The sequence below is a fragment of the Parus major genome, chromosome 12, assembly GCF_001522545.3.
Source record: "Parus major isolate Abel chromosome 12, Parus_major1.1, whole genome shotgun sequence".
Classification (NCBI taxonomy): domain Eukaryota; kingdom Metazoa; phylum Chordata; class Aves; order Passeriformes; family Paridae; genus Parus; species Parus major.
In genome coordinates this window covers 9134613-9153213 of record NC_031781.1, presented here as the reverse complement: position 1 = coordinate 9153213, position 18601 = coordinate 9134613, and the positions used below count along the sequence as shown (strand labels likewise).

The 18601-nt window shown below is 36.7% G+C and overlaps 1 protein-coding gene across 1 annotated transcript in view; it reads left to right on the top strand.

Moving 5' to 3' along the window:
• The window catches only part of EEFSEC (eukaryotic elongation factor, selenocysteine-tRNA specific), a 122542-nt gene that overhangs the window by 48246 nt on the left and 55695 nt on the right, over positions 1 to 18601 (top strand). The window contains exon 5 of the mRNA XM_015641205.3: positions 15716 to 16357. Coding sequence (XP_015496691.1) covers positions 15716 to 16357 — 642 coding nt within the window. The remainder of the gene's footprint in view (positions 1 to 15715; positions 16358 to 18601) is intronic.

Here is an 18601-nt window from a genome sequence, read left to right as displayed (position 1 = left end):
GTTTAATTGTGAGGAAGGCCAATGAAGTATCATAAACATGTTTTATTTTGGGACTAAGACTTTCTCCCGTTACATTTAAAGAGCATATTAGATGCATTTCTCATATGCAATTTTTCATGTGGCAATTCTACTTAGATTGAGTTTGTAGTGCTCTGATAATGATCAGAATTCTGCAATAATGAAAAATAAATCAGAGTTGGAACAGGCAAATATGTGTGCTTTTGAACCTGTGGGGTTATTCTTTATCTTTTTTTATTTGTTCATAAATAAAACAAGCTTTAGTTTCTTTGAAGCAGACGTCTCTGCAAATGGAAGAAGCTGAAACCAGCACAGGCAGGTGTTGAGCAAATGTCTCCAATGAGCTCTCACAAGGGTTGTGTTATAGATTTTTGATTCTTTTTATTAGTCTGCTCAGAATCTCACTTCTCAGGTTTGTACTTAATTGCTGGGTGATTCTGTGGCATAAACATCCAGATGTCTACCAGTTGTTTATATCTGATTCCAGCCAGTCTCCCAGGCAAGACTTGTTTACCCCTTGTACATCCAAGGCTCACTCAGGTACCTTCTCCTCAGAGCTGGAATGTTGTTGCTTCAAGGTAATTTTAACTGACAAATTTACAAGACCACACACTTGGGGTATTCAGTTGTACCTTTTGAACCACTCTTTCAAAAATGTAGGTGATTTACATGTTCCAAAAACATGAACGCTTTCAACCTTGTCAATTATTTTTAATATTAAAAGTCAGCAGATGGAGCCAAAGGCTTGTAGAAAAATGACTTGTGCTGAATGTATATCAAACCACAAAGCCCACTAAGTTTAACTTGTAATGTTTCTACTAAAATTTATAACAGTAAAGCTGTTTATTTGGTGCTAAACCTCACATAAGTATCCCTTTTTCATTCCCTTTTGTCTGTGCAGAGTGAGAGCTCATCCCTTCATGTACTGGGGTCTGACAAGACTAAAAAGAATGAAGTTTGAGTGGGAACCTGATTTTCTTTGCAAGTTTACATCTGTGCAGTGTTTTCTGTGGCAGCATTCACTGCTTTATCTGAAAAAATGGTATTATATTTTGTCAATATTTTTCCTTCCCCTGTGAACATGGTAATTTGAATCCACTATTGAAGGTTAGACTGGAATTCATTGCAACCTCGTTTCTGTTGTTGCATGGTTGGTAAGGAACTGGGGTTTCATGTTTTTCCTCTGAAATGACTGAAATAAGTCTTTGCCTTAGATAACTTGTCAGACTTGGTATCCTAATAGGCTAACTCTGTGCTTTTAGTTAAATATTAGCATCCTTTTGGGATTTCAAATAATATTTTCATAAAAATAAGGGGATGGGATATTTTCTAAACAATGTGTGCAATTCATCCCATTTTTATAAAATAAAAAAGCCCCAAAGGCAATGTGTTACCTACCTTTTATAGAAAAAGGATGAAAAAACTATCATAGTTTTTAAATATGATATCCAAAGGGGATGCAAAAAAAATATGATGGCTGAACAGAGAATATTTCACTTGATACAGTGATGTTTTGCCTTTTAAGAAAGACAAAAATGAAATTAAGTGACTAATGGCAGCTGTTTTGTCGACCTTCATGTAAAAACTTTTCTTCTTTAAATCCAATTTTCTGAAGGAGTATGAAATGTATATATGTGTTACACATAGAATCTAGAGCCAGTGGGGTATAAATGTATGCTAAAATGTTGTATGTATATTTTTTCTCATTTTTGTTTTACTGATTCTTGAAGCTTGGTCTCTTCAGTTTGAAGCAAAGATCTCCTAAGAGAGACTTGAGAAACTTGGCTTACTGGCCAAGTTAAAAGCTTTTCTTATTTTTCTATTTATCTTTGGCCTCATCTCTGTTTAAATTATCTTTCCTGCACTCCTGCTGTTGAAAGACAGTGATAAAACTTCCACCAGTTGTACCAACTTGCTGACTTAATTTCCTCTAATGAATTTTGGCTGTAGTAGCAAGAGTTTCTAACACTGACGTTTTTCTTTCGAATGATATGGTTGGTTTTTAGTTTCAGATTCACTCTGAACTTAGTCCTAGGCTTTTCTAGCAGACATTTTACTTCCAAAATGTGCTCAGTCACTTTGAATGAAATTGTATTTTCTTTTCAAGCCCTTGCATTGTGCTAGAAAAGTCATACAGGACTGGGATGGTGCATCCCAAATTATATCTTTATTCAGTCTCCAAGTAACTGAACCTTGTACATCACTGTGATGTATCTTCTGTGTTTGTATTTACTGTAGATGAACATTAATGCAACTTTTAACACAGAGAAAATAAACTGATAACATAGGAAGGCTTTTTGCTATATTAGAGCTATGAGATCCAGTGATTATGATGAAGAAAATCTGTGGATAAGGAAGCCTGATCATGAAGAAGTACTTCTAAAAAAATCTGATGAAACTTCTAAAATTACACTGTCCCCCCCCCCAAAATAAAATCCAAACACCCAACCCTAACCATCTAGGTTCTGATAATGAAAAATTTTTGTATTGCTGGATAGGCTAGCTAAGCTTCTTTGGATTGGATTCAGTCATCTCATAGAATTTCTTGTGGCCTGCACGCTTTGGATTATGTGTAATTTCAACTTTAATTAAAAAATAAAAGGTTCTAGCTTTCAGGATTTGGGAGGGAGTCACAGCTGCAGTTTTCCAGTCTCGAGTGCAGACAGAGCAGTTGTATGTGAAATCTTCTCCTAGTCCTGGAATGTTAATTTTGAAAACTAATTGTGGTACCTTGAAATGTCATTGGCCACTTTAGTGAAGGTTGTGTCAGCAGGTGTGATCAGACAGCTACAGTCCTGAGACCCAAAGGACAGGAAGTGACAGATTCTGTGAGGAAAGAAATCGAGCAGAAGAGAAATACATAGGAAAAAACCAAAAGGAAACGAAAAGCTGATTTTTGGTGTGCTGCAATACCACATAAAGAATTGTTCTTTACTCTGTGAAATACCTTTACATGCCAACATGCTGCTGTTCTCATAGGTTTCAAGTTGCTCCTGTTTTACCAAGTTTCTGTCCTTGGTGATTTGCTTTCAGGTGTTCTTGCTGATGGCTCTGAAGCTGTCTTCTCTGTTAAACATGCATGTTGCAACCCCAGTGAGCCTATTTTTAAGGTTCCCTCATGGACCACATCTTGATTCCTTTTAAAAGACCCATAATGGATTAAAATTATTTATAAATTAACAACTGTTTACCATCTTTTTCTCCTGATTGATGACTGTTTCCTTATCATTGATATATAAATGCCCAGAACGGATATTTCTCAGAAAATATTCTGATAGAGTGTGTTCTAAATTAAATAAATAAAAACAGCAACAAAAACAAAATAGCATTTTGTTCATAGCTTATTGTGAATATTTTGGTAAACATTGTAACAGCCAAGAGAACTCTGTGGAGCATTCACTGTAGCTCAGTGGTACTTGCACATTTCTGCCCGAGATGGGCTTGTTCCCTTCCCTGAGTTGCAGTGGATTTGCTGCTTGTTAAAGGTGTCTGTGATACTCGATACTGGAAAATGAGACTACTTGTTTTAAATAAGAATGGATTTGCATAAGTACTCAGAAATACTAAAATATGCTGATGATAGTTGTAATTTCTTTGGATCTTGATTAAGGTTTTAAAAACCATGTCAATAGGACTGCCAGTAACAAATGCCTGTGTGCAGAATGTAGAAATATTTGTCCACCTGATGACAACTGAAAGGTTTAGGCAAATAGAAAGATAATAGAAGATTAGAAGTGTTTAGAAGATAATAGTTTGTGCTTCTGTCATTTGAATACAGCTCCTGTCTGTCATTGTCAGAATATACTAGGTGTGCCTGCAGCATCTGTCAGGAATTACTTCTTTTTACCTAGGGTTTTTCAAATTGGACAGCTCTTCCATAGCAAGTTAACAAACCCTTGAGAGGCAGAGAAGTCACTACTCTTTGTCTACTGTAAATGCTTGTTGTATCAGAGGTGAGGGTCCTTTTCATGAGTTAATCAAAAAGACCTATGCAAACAAGCAAGAGGATTTTTTCTTTGGTCAGTCACTACAGTTACAGAGCCTGACATTGTTAGTGAACCTTCATGATCTCATAGGCTGCTGCAAACCCTTGTGCACCAGAACCCTCTTAATAAAAACGTGAGGCACTGGATACACAAATTCATAGCAGCTGTCACAGCTGGGCTGTGCTGAAGTTTGGTCAAGACCCTTTGAACTTTTTATTTCACACTAATCCCATTTAGTGTGATCAATATACGGACCTCCAGCTCCTAGGTCTGTTAATTGGGTGTCAAGTGTTGGGTTGGCCTGTGTCAGGCTGTAAAATACAAACACAGAAGAGACTATCAGTAGGGAAGTTACGTGTTTATTGTCTGAATGCCGAAGAGTGAAGTTGCCTTCCTTGCCTGAGATGTCCTTAGGGATCTTAAGGGTCTTTTGTTTCTCTCAGTAAGGTAACTGTATAGTTAAATATGCATTTTACCAAAAATAGTAATGCAACTGGGGGCTGCAGAGTAATGTAAAAGATCTAATTCTGGTAATAATTTGATGCTGGAATACCTCTTTGTCTACCTACCCTTCTGCCTTTTTCCTGATAATAAATATACTTAATTGCTCTCATAACTATTAGTGTTGGGTTGCTTTAAAATGGGAGTCCTTTCTGGTTTTGCATGTGTACGTCTAAAATGAAGTTTCTTCTAAGACTTACCAATATTTATTTGAACTTGTGCTTTGTAGCATTCAGGGAATAGACAGGATAACTTAGATCTTCGTTCCCCCATCTCAGAGAATCTCGGGAGGTTTTTTAACTCCCCCATCTTTAGTCCTGTATCATTCAGGGAAGGGTAAATATGTAGAATGATATTTCAACTTTCATACATTTTTGGGTTCTTTTATTTCAGTCTTTCAGTGACAGAAAGGACTGGGGAGTTGTGAGTAGTTTGTTTCATCTCCTTTGAAGAAAACCTAAAATTTATAATCCCAGATCAGACCTTTCCTATAACTCACACAACTCATCTGTTAACTGTTTTAATATATGGCACCGCTATTTCATTAAACAACATCCAGGAATAATTAGTTCAGCAATGATGCCTCGGAACAAAAGCCCTTGATTTTGTTTAACTTTATAAGTTGGTCTCTTTTGATCTGCAAGAACACATCTGGGGCCTTTAGGAAAGCAGAAAGAAAAATATTAAATGTTTAGTAAGGCTGTTGGTGAAGGTTTCAAAGCACAGTAACCCTTTGGTACCATGACGTAGCTCAGAAGCAAAAAAGTGTGAATTTCTTGTTTCATAAGCTATCACATGGCACCTCTATATAGTAAATGCAGTTTTTGTTACCTGATGACGACTACATTTTGCCTTTATTTCCATTTATTATTCCTTTATTTATCTTCATTCTTTCCCCAATTTTTTTCATTCATTTTTCTGACCTTTTACCTTAATTATCCCTTGGCTGTATTTGAATGAAGTAATCAGGATCATTATTGTAAACCTGACATTTTTTACCAGCTATCTTTGCATTAGAGTTTATTTTTGCTGCTTGAAACTTTTCACTGTTCTGTTTTGTTCTGTTAACAGCTTACTATAATTTGCCAAGGTGGTAGGGTTAAATCCATTTGTTCTTTACTCTAGACTTAGATGCTTAGATTTTGCAAATATCCTAAGGACTTGGGAAAGTGCAGAGGATATAAATTTACTCATCTAATCTTAATCACTGTTACTGACTTGTAATAGAAAATTGCTTGAACTCTTTAAAATTTGCCGCTAAAAAAATCCTGCCTCAAGGGAAAGCCATAAAGATTTTGTATGCCAATTGTTTTTTATTTCGTAAACTAAAAAGTACTGCGAAAAATACTTGTCTGATCATAATTAATTCCTTTTTCTTTTCTTCTCCTCTCCGAGCAGAGGTAGCCTTTGTTTTGATTGTAATTAACAGAAGGAATTCACCAGGAGCAGCAGTGTATCATTTGATTTGTACTGTTGTGCTTGCTTGTTTGCTGTGTAGCACCAGAGTGCTGCTGTATTTATATTCCAAGCTTTTCCTAGAAATGTACAACCCATCACGATTAATGTTAACGTGTGCCATAGCTAATGAAGCCTACCAGATCTCTCAGTAATTATTCATCACCTTTGTTTCATTTTGTATGAATCACAGTTTCTATTAACAAGCTTATTTTAGAGAAAGGACAGGAGAACTTTGTTCGTGGCAAAAAATGAGCAAAACAACTTTCTTCTTATTTCTCCCCTTGGCCATTCAAAATAGAAGGAAAAGAGTTGAAAATATTATTTTTCATTACAGGTTTTATTTTTAAATGCAGCTTTATGTTCACTCTGTTTGTTTTCCTTAGTGAGCATTTAACTCTAAGGTTGTGACCCAATAATGACCTCCTTTTCCACTCTCAATTGCTTTTGAACTACTCCAGTAAGTAAAAAGAAATAACCCAACAGAAGGGTAACCAGATCACTGCTACCACACCAAGGAAACAGGCAGGCTTTGGGATGCTCTTCTTTAATCTCTCTATCCACAGAGCCTTCATTTTAATTTGCAAAATTGAACCCAGATCGAGAGCAGTAAAGCCTGAATACGGTAAATATTCATGCCTCAGTGATCTAGAGTGGCTCCATTACATTTCAGAGATTGGGAGAATTACCTTTTGGATTATGTATATTCATGGGCTGATTTTTATTTGAGATATAATATTACTCACATTGGGTTACATGTCGCATATTCTGTCAAAACCAGCCTTCTCACAAAGCTCCAAATGTTCCTTACACGTAAAAGTTTTTTCTTCTTTTCCCTATAGTTTCCTCCCTTTTATGCTTTTCAAAGACTGGTAGTAAACAAATTTCTTTTAAAGAAGAAGAAAAAAAGCCACTAGAAATTCTATAAAACCTTCAACCCTGTGTTTACTGTGATATATTTTTTTGCATGTGACTTTGAAGTCTTCAGATAAAAGTATTATTATTGTTCTAAACCTAAATCTATTTGGAAAAAGTAATTCAGTTTGTTCTGTTGGAAGAAGAAAATTCCAGACAGCCTTTCTTTAACCTATAACTTTGCATTGGTTTTGACTTCGTTTTTTCCTTTGAAAAATGTTTTATTGAAATATTTTTGATAAGTTGCAGAAATTTTAATTGGAATGTAAATGTTAAGCTGCTTCTGTGTCATAGTTTTACTATGGGTCTGACATTGTCTGCATAGATACTTGCTACCTCAACTCACTGGCATTATACTATGCTTTTAAAATGCGTGCTTTGTCATCTGTGGTGATAGGTTTCATCTCCTACTTCATCTCCAAGCAGTAACACTTAATTTAGGATACTTGACATCTTAATATTCCTTTCTTGTTGAAAAAAAAGCACAAACCCCTGAGATATTTTTGTTATTTTGAGATGAAAGGATTATGGTAGGTGTCTGCCTTCTGCATCCCTCCACATGTCCAGGGAGTGTAGGGATCTGTTCCCTACCTACCAGACATTTGATGTGTATGGCTGTTAGACTCTTTTGGTCAGAGAACTAAAATGGGAGGTGGTCCTGTCCTGCCTGAAAAATTCACCCAAATCTAGAAGAGGCAAAGCAGAGAGAAAATAAAAGTGCAGTGGGGCTTGGCAGAGGTGAGGGGTGGGAGCCACCGAGTGTGTTAAGAACTTACGTTACTGGGAAATGCTGCAAGGTGCTTGAGCAGCCTGATTGTCTCCTGGGGCAGGACACAGAGACAGGAGGAGTCATGACTTGAATGAAGTTTGGGCAACACCTCTCACAACATTCTTGTGTGGCAGCTGGGGAGGGATGGGATGGATTTAGGGAGGTTGGTGTGAGTTAGAAGTTACCTGAAATGGTTAAGTCTATAGGAAGCTTTGCTGTGGGTGAGGAATATTGCTGTGAAATTATAATAATTCTGAAAAATTAAGAAGTGGACATTGTTTGGTTTTGTTTATTTTTCCTTGAGAATTTGGATTGTGACAAATGATGCAGTTGAGTTTATCTGCAGTGAGGCGTAATGCCATGTTATATCACAAGGGTGACAAGATTACTGGAGTTTACCAAATAAATACTCCAGTAAGATAGCCTACATATAATACTGTGGGAATTCGATAGTTTACAGGAAATAATGAATTCTGGGCAGTTCAGTCATGAGAAGAAAATAAATACAGGACAGGTTTTTTTATTCAGTGAGATTTGTCTGGCCTGTACATGGGATAGATTAGGTTTTGTTGAAAAAAAAATTGAGGTTCATGTATTTAAAGGCTAGAGGAGACTGCTTAAGCACAGAAGGTCACTTAAGTTTACCTGCAAAATCTTAATCTTTTGATTTGTGACTCTCTGCATGAATACAGCATACATGTAATATAAATTAAAATTATGGTATTGAAGCAGAGTAGCATGAGAGTAAGGTCATTGACCTGCTTCTTTATTTACTGGGTGCATATTTTAGATGCTGGGAAAGGAAATAATACGAATGGATTTTAGTATCCCCTTTTACATTGCTTTATGCCAGTGTTGCAGTACAGGCTCTTCAGGCTCTGGTGTTACTTTTTCCAGAAGGAGGAATATATTAAATAAAATCTGATAGTAATAGTGTGGTGTTACATAAGCACCACAGTGGTCATATGGTGAATGCCCTTATAAAACTCACTTTAAAAAAATTAAGTTAAAAGAATCATTCAGTGTGAAATAATTTTTTCTCCAGATGCTATATTCCTTTCTCACATGGAGGTGAGGCCATGCAGAAATAATAGATTCTAGAAATAGTCAAGGTCTTTCAGCAAATTCCTACTAAGCCACATGATCTTGCTGGAACCCACAAACTTGGAACTATTTCTGACTCTTTGAGATTTCTACTCTTTGTAGCTGGTCCTATAGTTGTTCTTGTTGACTCAGAAGAGAAAGCTCTCCACAACCTCAGAAGTGGGCAGAGTTTGCACTGTGATTTGCTGTTCAATGATGTGTTATAGACAGCTCTTGTTTTATTGACACGTCCTGTTTTATCTCCATTTTATGCTGTTTTGAATTCCTGGTTAAAATTTTGCAACTAACTAGTTACTACATGAACCACAAAGGCATCTCAGAGAATCTAGAAAATACTTGGTACATTATTTCTTAAAATGGAAGACTTTTTTTTTTCTTCTTATTTTGATGGAGGATGTGACTTTCTATTTCTGATGGCTCTTTGTTGGTCTCTTGTGCCTTCGCAGCCCATATGTCCTTTTAATGCTTTTGAGCAGGAGTGATTTGCCAGCTTTACTAAATACATGGCTGCTTGCTCATCTATGGGATTTGGCTTTGCCATCCCTCATAAAGCAAAGAATTCAAAATTCTTCATGTTTAGAAAAGAATTTATAAAAAGATCTGCTTATATGTATGGAGCAGTTTTATGTCTGAATTGGAGCTTTGCTTCATTTCAGTTGATGTGCTTAAACACAGGCTGACTGAAAATTCTCAGTCATTGTGGTAGCCTTTCAGAAAAGAGACCAGTGTTGTTTGGTATCTTCTGACCACCAAGAGAGGATACTGGAAGAGAGAAGATGAGATACTGTTCTTTATTTGAATTTGTAGTAGATCAATAGGGAGGAAGGAAGATCACTCTTTCAAAAGCAGTAGATATGGGATGCATTTTGGTCATGCAGTTGGGAGTTTGCTGCTCCCCTTCTGCTTATAATTATGCACTTCTGGATGATAGTGAGGTGGTGTTTCATGTATTTGACACTTTGCAACATGTATGGCCAGTTTATACTTCTCCAGAGTGTTTTTTCTTGCTAGGGTATTGATTTGGTCAGGCTTGCACTTGGTGTATTTCTAACCTCAGGACTGAAATGGTGCTTTCTTAGTTTCAGTTCCTTCTTCACTGTGAGTTTAAAGGTGCAGCTCTTAGGAACTGGGCTCTGAAGTGTGACTTTTCTTTTTAAACTTGTTGGAATCCTCACTATTTGAAGTGGGGTTATTTTTTATAATGCATATGCAATACTGCTTTTATAAATACTGCACTCATAATCAGTATTTTCTCTAACATATTATTGAGACTAATTATTTTAACTTTGCAGTTTCTCATCAGCATTACAGGCAAGTATGGTTGCTGTATCTCATATCAGAAAGGTGCACTCACAGTATTGAGAGGCAGTAGGATAGCTAGGTTTTTATCTAAAGCTATGAGCAATGGCATATGGCTGATAACTTAATGGAAGTTGGATAAATAAAGGAAAAAAAGGTCTGACATATCAGTGCAAAAAGTCATTAGTGGACTTTTTCTGTATCCTGTTTTCTATTAGTCTGTAGTAAACTGCTTTGAAAATCTTAGTGGGCTTTTCCTTTGGTCTTAAAATAATGGGCTCTCGTATATTGGATACATTTGTTTATCTCAGGGGCTGAACTGTTTGGATGCTTTTGATTTCTCTTTTGTGTTTTTCAATCTGCATTTGAATACAAACTTCTTTCTCACCCTTTTTATGGCTTTTGACATATGCTTTAGGAACATTAATGTGATTATACAAACTAAAATTTAAAGCAGGAAGCAAATCTCTGCAAATGATGTGACTCTTGATTATATGTTGACATATAATCAATTCCCTTGTGCCACAAGAAAATAAAATGTGTGTGAATTTCTTAGCAAAGTTTGTGGCAAGTTTTCTAATGGTATCCAAGTTCTCCATGTTTACCTACATGGTTCACATTGCAGAGCCTGTCACTTTAAAGTTGCACTCAATATTGTTCACTTTGTGTCTGAAGACCTAATTTTCCCACTTTGAATGGATTGATAAAATGGGCCTTGCATAATTTTCATGGACAACAGAAGATAAAAGTTGTTTTCCAGACAGCATTTTGAGTACTAAAATGGTGTGCTTGAAATAAATGCAAAGAAATGCCAAAGATATTTGTCATAGCTGGTCTCAGTTACAAATTCTTGTTGCTCAGGACAGATCTCGGAAGTATTTTACCTCATTCTGGTGGTAGAGAGGTAGACTGAGTGATCCAGCCCAAACTCTCTACTTGAAAAATCCATTGCTGTAAAGCTAAAGAAAATATGTGAAAGCTTAGAACTCTGTTATAGCTTGTAGGGATCCCTTACATAGGGAAACCAGATATGCATAAGAGAAACAAATCTAATACTGGGGGTCAGTTGCACCCTTTTCAGTGCTTCTGGGTTTGTATTTTAAAGGCCAGACAAAATACAGATGAATTTTACTTATGTACTTGAGCCTCTGGAAGAAAAATCCTAGATTTGGAGTATTTTAAACCATGGGCAAATGTCTGTGTCAGTCAGGATCAGAGTGAAATATTGTACTGATGTTCATGGTCTGCTCAGAAAACAGGAAATCAGTGATTTAAAGCGACTCTGGCTCTTGTTATTTGATACAGTGGGTGCAGACCAACTCCCTGATTCATTTCTCTGCTGGTTCCATGTCTGACCTATTGAAGGAGATGCAACTCCAACTCACTTGGGTGATCTAATCCATCCCCCAGTCGCACTGGCATTGTTCTGGTCAGATTCTTGTTCCTACAAACATTATGTTCTTGGAACAGAGGTTATGGTCAGTTATGATACTGAGCTGTGTGTTCCTTTGACAGTTCTGGTGCTGAGAATAGGAGGGGAAAAAAGGAATGGGCTTGAGTGTATTCTTTCTCTGATATGTTTATGGAAACTTCAGATACAATAATAGGTACTAATTAGAACAAGTATAGATGAGCTGGTCAAATAATCTGCAGGGTAATGGATAAATCAGCATGAAGTGGTGAATCTCAGTAAGTTGAGTGATGGAATGTCATTTTCTACTTGTGTCCAAGGACAAACAGACCTCTGAAAGTCAGACCCAGCTAGAAGGAAATCAGGTGGTTCTTAGAGCTCTGAGTGAGCACAGCCACAATGTGCAGGGCTTCCCTCCTGGGAGAGAGCTGGGGGCAGCACAGATAACCTGCTTTGGTTGGTGGGGGCGATGGGGTGAGTGGATCTTTACATAATTCTGCAAATTTACAATGTTTTTTCAATTAGGATAATGTTTTCTGAAAGAGATTTAGTCAAGATCCAAACTGTTCTTGAACTTGCATTTGAAACTGTGGAGACCATGAGCAAATGCATTAGCAGGAGCCTCATTCAACAGTGGAAAATACTTTTGTGTCCATACTCCACCACAACCTTTATCTTGCACATAGGAATTACAGCAGACTTTTTGTCACAGGAAGTGATGCTTTACAACTGCATATTATTTAATGTAGTTGAATACTGAGGAATATGGCAGAACACAACTTATATTCTAATACAAACAGCTCTGTGTGCTATGGTCGAGAACTGTAAATCACAATGAAAAAATTTAATCACGTGAAGTGACTATTTCAAAAGTACTTGTTCATTCTCCTGATCATTGATGGGTTGCATGTCAGGTGTGCCTAATCATTTGAGTTAATTTAACAGGAGAGAGTAGGCATAATGCTGATGAAAGTTTCATGGATGCCTAATTAAAAGCCAGTATGTGTTCTGATTATATGCACACAACTGAGTTTTCCAATTGCATTTTTTATTCTTAAATGTTATCTAAATTCTGTTAAAGATGTTTCAGATTAACAGAAGTAGACTGTAATACGTTCATCTGTTTAGGTGGGTAAGTCTAAAAAATAATATTATAAACTGGAATACTAATAATAAAGTCTTTGTGACTTCATTTAAAATAGAAAACTAGACAGATCTCTTGTGCATCTTCTGGTTCCAATTTTGTTTTGAGGAGTGATGATGCTGGAAGATTCTTTAGCTCTTGCCAGTTTATTGACCCCATCCATGGTTGTTGAAAAGGAAGGATTTACTGCCAGTATTACCACATGTGAAATCACAGAAGTCTTTCAGAAAGATTTGGGCTGGTACTTTTCATATGGCTGTTTCCTTCTTGTAGTGCTTGTAATATCTTTGAAACATTTATGTTTAGAAAACCTTGGGGGTTTTATGTTTGATTTTTCTTCTTGAAGTCATTAAACATTACTTGTGTCACCATTGTTGTAACTATAATAATGATTGTAACTGGAGAGGGAGAGGTAGTGGATGAAAGAAGGAAGGGTTTGGGAAAGATTTGATTCAAGTCCCTCTACTTCCAGCCTTTAAAAATACCATCTTGGAAGTCAATGGAAAGCTGGAGGTAAATGCTAAATTGTTTCTCTCCAATTTATCTATATGGCTAGTATTGTTCAGGAGGTTTAGCTAAAGGGGTAATGAATGTATATTTGAGTACAAAAATTCTTGAAACTGAAACTATCAAGTATTTACAGTGGCCTTTTAAGTCTGTTTTGACACTAGTTAATATCTTGACAAACTGCTTTGGTTCAGGCATTTTTAGTGAGGTTTTTTTCTCTTACATGAACATACCTCTTGATCTCCTTTCTCATAATATTTTGTGGATTCTTCAGGAATTCACAGGCATTGATGTGGCATTTGATTTGAGAAATGTTGTAATAATAACATTATAATCTGTAACAGGGTGTTTCTTTTGGTTTTGGTTAGCAGCCAGAGGCTCAGGGAACCCAAACAATATTCGTAGTGGTGAAGCTCATGGGTATTGTTGTTTGTATAATTATGATTTCCAAAAGGAATACAATATTTTTGTTGTTTTCCAGAAGGCATGTAGCTGCTAGATTTTCTTTTTTCTTTTTTTAAAGCTTTCTATATATTGCCTGTGACCATTTTTTGCTGACTTATTTGGAGACCTCTTAATATTTCAGTTACTGAAGGTTTTAGTTCAGCCAGTAGACTTTTCATTTGCTCTTCTATTTTGATCTAAGTTTCTGCAATTTGTTCCCCTCTGAGTCAGGTGATGTTGGGAATAGGTGTAGAAAGATCACCTGGAGCCAAGTGAGATGTCCTCCATGCAGGGCAGCAGGCTTTGTGGAGAAGGAGAACATGAAAAACATGGTTTTGTTTCCACTTATGCATTGCAGCTAAGATGCAGGGGAAAAGCTGGTATTCTCAGTATTATAAATTACTGAGTAAATAACCCTATGATTAAAATAATTAAGTTCCTTAGACTGTTCTGAATTGTTCTAAATGCTGTGCACTGAAGCTGTGAGACATCTGAGGATGAAACCCAGCTCTGCCAAGTCCAGTCCTTTGGTTTGGAATCTCTTCATCAATGCTTGCAAATTTTGTTTTTTAATTTTCAGGAGTCAGAAGATAAATGGGTAGGCTGAGATTATAAAATGGGCTACTAAGGGATAGCACAGTGGTTGGAGATTGATTTGAGAATAGTTTAAGCTGAATAAGAAGGTAAAGGCTTGAATGCTGAGAGTTGCACAGTAGCATTTGGCATGAACCTTTTTGATAGCTTTGATGCTAAGTAAAGGGAGATGGAAGAAGAAATTATGCTGAGAATTAAGATCTGTCCTAGCAATGCTGTTGTTCTGTACACAGTCACAGTATAATCTATTGTATTTAGATAAAAGCATACTAAATAAATTATCTCTGGAACTGAGCATCCTCATGGAGAGTTCAGTTCTTGGATCTGAATGTTGAGATTTCAGCCCTTCAAAATGCCTTGTATAATTTTTCTGTACTAAGGACTTTTGTTGGAGTATGTAAAATTTATTTAGGAGTTTTGTTTTATTTCCAAAGATACCATTTCAGTATTAAAAGCTATCTAATGTAGGCATGTATGAAGCAGAGTGATTATCTACCCAAGCATCCAGCATTAGTATGAATGCAACAGGTGACACCATAAATGTATTACCAGAGAAACATTTTGGTTACATGCAATTTGAGGGGATGGGTATACTTATTAAGGGTGGTGGTTTGCTGAACTGAAAAAGAAAAAAGCCAAAAATAAATCATTATTAAGCTAAACCAGTTTAGTCTGATCAAGCTGAGCCTAGACTGATCTCTAAAAGCTTATTTCATTCTTCTCCTTTCCTTGAAATAAGTAATACAGTTTCAAGCTCGTTAAGGCCAAAATTGGATAGCATCTAGGAAATTTTAGTATAAATAGTGATTGGTGTTTCACTTTTCCTATAATATTCCTGAGATATGGAGCCTCACATTTTGTCACAGCAATGCTAGCTGCATGTTTATGAACATTCAAATCTTCCTAAGAAAGCTTTGAGGATTTTCTATTTTAGCATATGGAATACTATAGACTAGGAAAGGGTGGGCTTTTGTATTACTGATTATTTTGTAGTGATGGTTCATGAGAGTTCATTGTGCTGGGTGCTGTGCAAATACAAGGTTTTTTTGCTCTGCACATTTTACAGTTTATTCAACCATGTCAAAGAGGAGAGTGAAAGGATTTTCATGGAAGGGGTGGGAAAGCAGGTACATAGGTGTGTGAATAGGCATTGCAGTGCTATACTTCTGATGTTGCAGATGCTTAATGGAGTATATTTAAGCTATTCCACAGTGTGGGTATATCTGATTATTTGCAGATAGTATTGTGGGTACTGCAGCACAGATGATGTAAATATCAACATAATTGAGGTCGTGGTAATCGTCAGTCTCATGAACAGAGGAAGAATGATCTAGGGGGCTCAAATATGTGGTAATTTTAAGTGATGGAGTTCTCAGACTATTGGCTTTCTACCTTTTGAGTTGTGGACTCTTGTAGAAGGTCAGTTGTCTTAGAAGACAGCAGGGTGTCATGTGTGGCTGATGCATCACAATATTAGCATATATCATGTACCAAGCATATATGAGTGCTTCTCATGCACTCATGTGCAATTAATTGTTTCATTCTTTTTGTTCTCCTTTCTTCTATAGGTGACAAAGAGGGTCAAGTCCATGCAGATGTTCCATACTCCTGTGACTTATGCAATGCAGGGTGACAGAGTAGGTGTCTGTGTGACCCAGTTTGATCCCAAACTGCTGGAACGAGGCCTGATTTGCACCCCAGATTCACTTCACACCATCCACGCTGCCATAATTTCCTTGAAGAAAATTCAGTATTTTCGAGGAGCTCTTCAGACTAAAGCCAAGTTCCACATCACAGTTGGTCATGAAACAGTTATGGGAAGAGTGATGTTTTTCAGTCCAGCCCCTGCTAACTTCCATGAAGAAATTCAAGAAAATGTTTTTGATTTTGAAAAAGATTATCTTTATCAGGAGGAATATTTGTCCAAGGACTCAGTTTCTTCAGAGGAGAACAAAGAAAATGACCACTCAGGAGAAGTCCAGCTCCCAAAACAACAGTGGGCTTTGCTGGAGTTTGAAAAACCAGTCACTTGTCCTAAACTGTGCCTTGTGATCGGCTCTAAGCTGGATACAGATATTCATGCCAATACCTGCAGGCTGGCATTCCATGGGGTACTGCTCCAAGGCATGGAAGACAAGAACTACACAGAGACTTTCCTTCCAAAGCTGAAAGTGTACAAACAGAAGCACAAAGAAGGACAAGTGGAAAGGGTAAGCTGTCTCTCTGTGCTATATATGGGAACTGGAAGTATTTGTCCTGTACAGATGTTGGTGGGCTACAGAATTGTCACTGTGTTTCCAGAACCTTTACATGGGTCTTTCTAATGTTTGTATTCCCCAGTGTATTACATCTGGTCTGCCTGCAGACAGAAATCACTATTTAAAGTGACTGGTTTATTCAGTGCAACCCAGTTGAGTAATTTGGTGCTGTTTTTTCACTGATCCTTTTGGAGTCTGATCAGTGTGTTCCTCCCAGAGACTGCTTTGTGCACCTTCCTAAGTGACAAAACATCCAGCTTTCCACTGATGTATTTTACACAGTCTGCAGTACATTGAAAATGTAAAGACAGTGGAAAACAAAGTAGGATTTCGTTAAATAACACAAAGAACTCAAGTAATTATTTTTTTTTAATCTTTACATTTTAATGAATAACAGTATTTATTTTAGTAGGTAAAAAGAAATTTCCTACAGGATGCCTTACAATTGATAGCATGTCGAAGTTGCAGTCAGGTTCACATGGAGAACTCAAGCTGTGCCTAATGCATGTTGTTTCTATGTCACACAGATAATAATAATCATCATCATCTGCTATAGTGCTTGTATTTGACCCATCTCAGTGTAGCAGAAAACAGAGATGGTTTCTGGAAGAGTTAGCAGCTACAGTGAAAATGAAAGGGGATTTGTTTGTTCTCTGCTGTCAGAATTGGAGAGATGAGCTCTCTAGTGGTTGGTGTTACATTGCTGGCATAGGTTTGGCCTTGGTGGTGGTTACCCTTCAGTCAACAGTGGGGAATCACTTGTTTACACATTGCATAGTAGAATTTTTCATGATAAATGGTTTAGGTGGAGATGTACAGTGTATAAATAACTTAATTGTTTACCCCTTAGTGAACAAAGTTGAAAGAAACTTCAGCATTTTTTTACTTGATGTATTGGTATGATAGGTGATCTATTAAATATTGGGTAAAAAACTCTTTTCTTTAGATTTTCCTAACTCAAAAATTCATTGTTTGAACAAAACATTTAACATCGTTCTTCTCAAAATTCCATAAAGCTGAGTTGAGGATTGCATAATATCTCTCCTTAATTTGCCATAGGAGACTAAACACTTGGCATACGATACTGTGTTTGCTATGTATAATGCAGACTCCTTGAATATTGTTTGTTTGTTTTACTAATTTAATAGTAGGAAGATCCCTGCTAGGGCATGATTAGTGAGGCTCTTCAAAATACCTCACTGAATTAATCAAATAGCTAATTCATATTTCTTTGGTTTTTTTTCCTCAGGTTTCTGTTGAAATTTTAGCTCTTAACAAAAAAGGAAATATGAGTTTCTCCTTTGAATTTTCACTACTGATTTTGGAGGCATTGTATTGGTTTTTTGAATGCCAGTTTTGTCACTAGAAAGGAAGGTAATTAGGAGGGGGATGTCTGGAGCATTCTGAATTTTTATCTTTGTTTTTATGGGTTACCTGAAAAACCAAAAATCCGTAGCCACTCTTCACGATTTTGGTAGCGGGTGTATTGTCTCCTTTGTTTGACACGTGCAGCTGCCTTTCTCCCTGGCTGATGGAGATTCTGAACTAGAATGAGGGTCCAAAGTGTTCTGGGCTCTAAGCTTCAGAGAATCTCTAGACCAAATATCTGTGTCTGACATTCTCCTGGCACTCAGGAGTTTTCTGAACTCATGAAACATTTGCCTGTATCAGCTAAAGATAGACACACTTGTGCATGGCCCATGCTGCCAGGATCCAGTGAGACCTGGCTTACAATAACAATAGGAACAGATGCTTTTCTAACTGAGGTGAACTGATCTCACATTGTTTATTTTTGTTCCCAATACATGGCACTAATCTATGGTACTTCAAAACTTTCAGAGTACCAACTGTGTAAGTTGTCTGATGGGGTTAACAGCTTGCTGTTAGCCCTAGTCATACAATTTTAATTGTTTTTATTTAGTGTTACTTTCAAACTGTTAGCCAGTTTATATATTCTGTTCTTGATTTTACTGTGTAAATAATGGAATATTGTTAATCAATTACACATAATTTATTTTCTGGCCCACACAACAAGCAATGAACATGCTTTATTTAATATTTGACCAACAGGATAGTTTATTAGGCTATGTTAGTGAACTGTTTTATTTTCCTGTGCCTTTTAAAATGTAGATAAGGAAGGTTTATTATTTTATCCTGCCTTTGTACCACAGTGTGCCCTATATATGTGCCTTGATC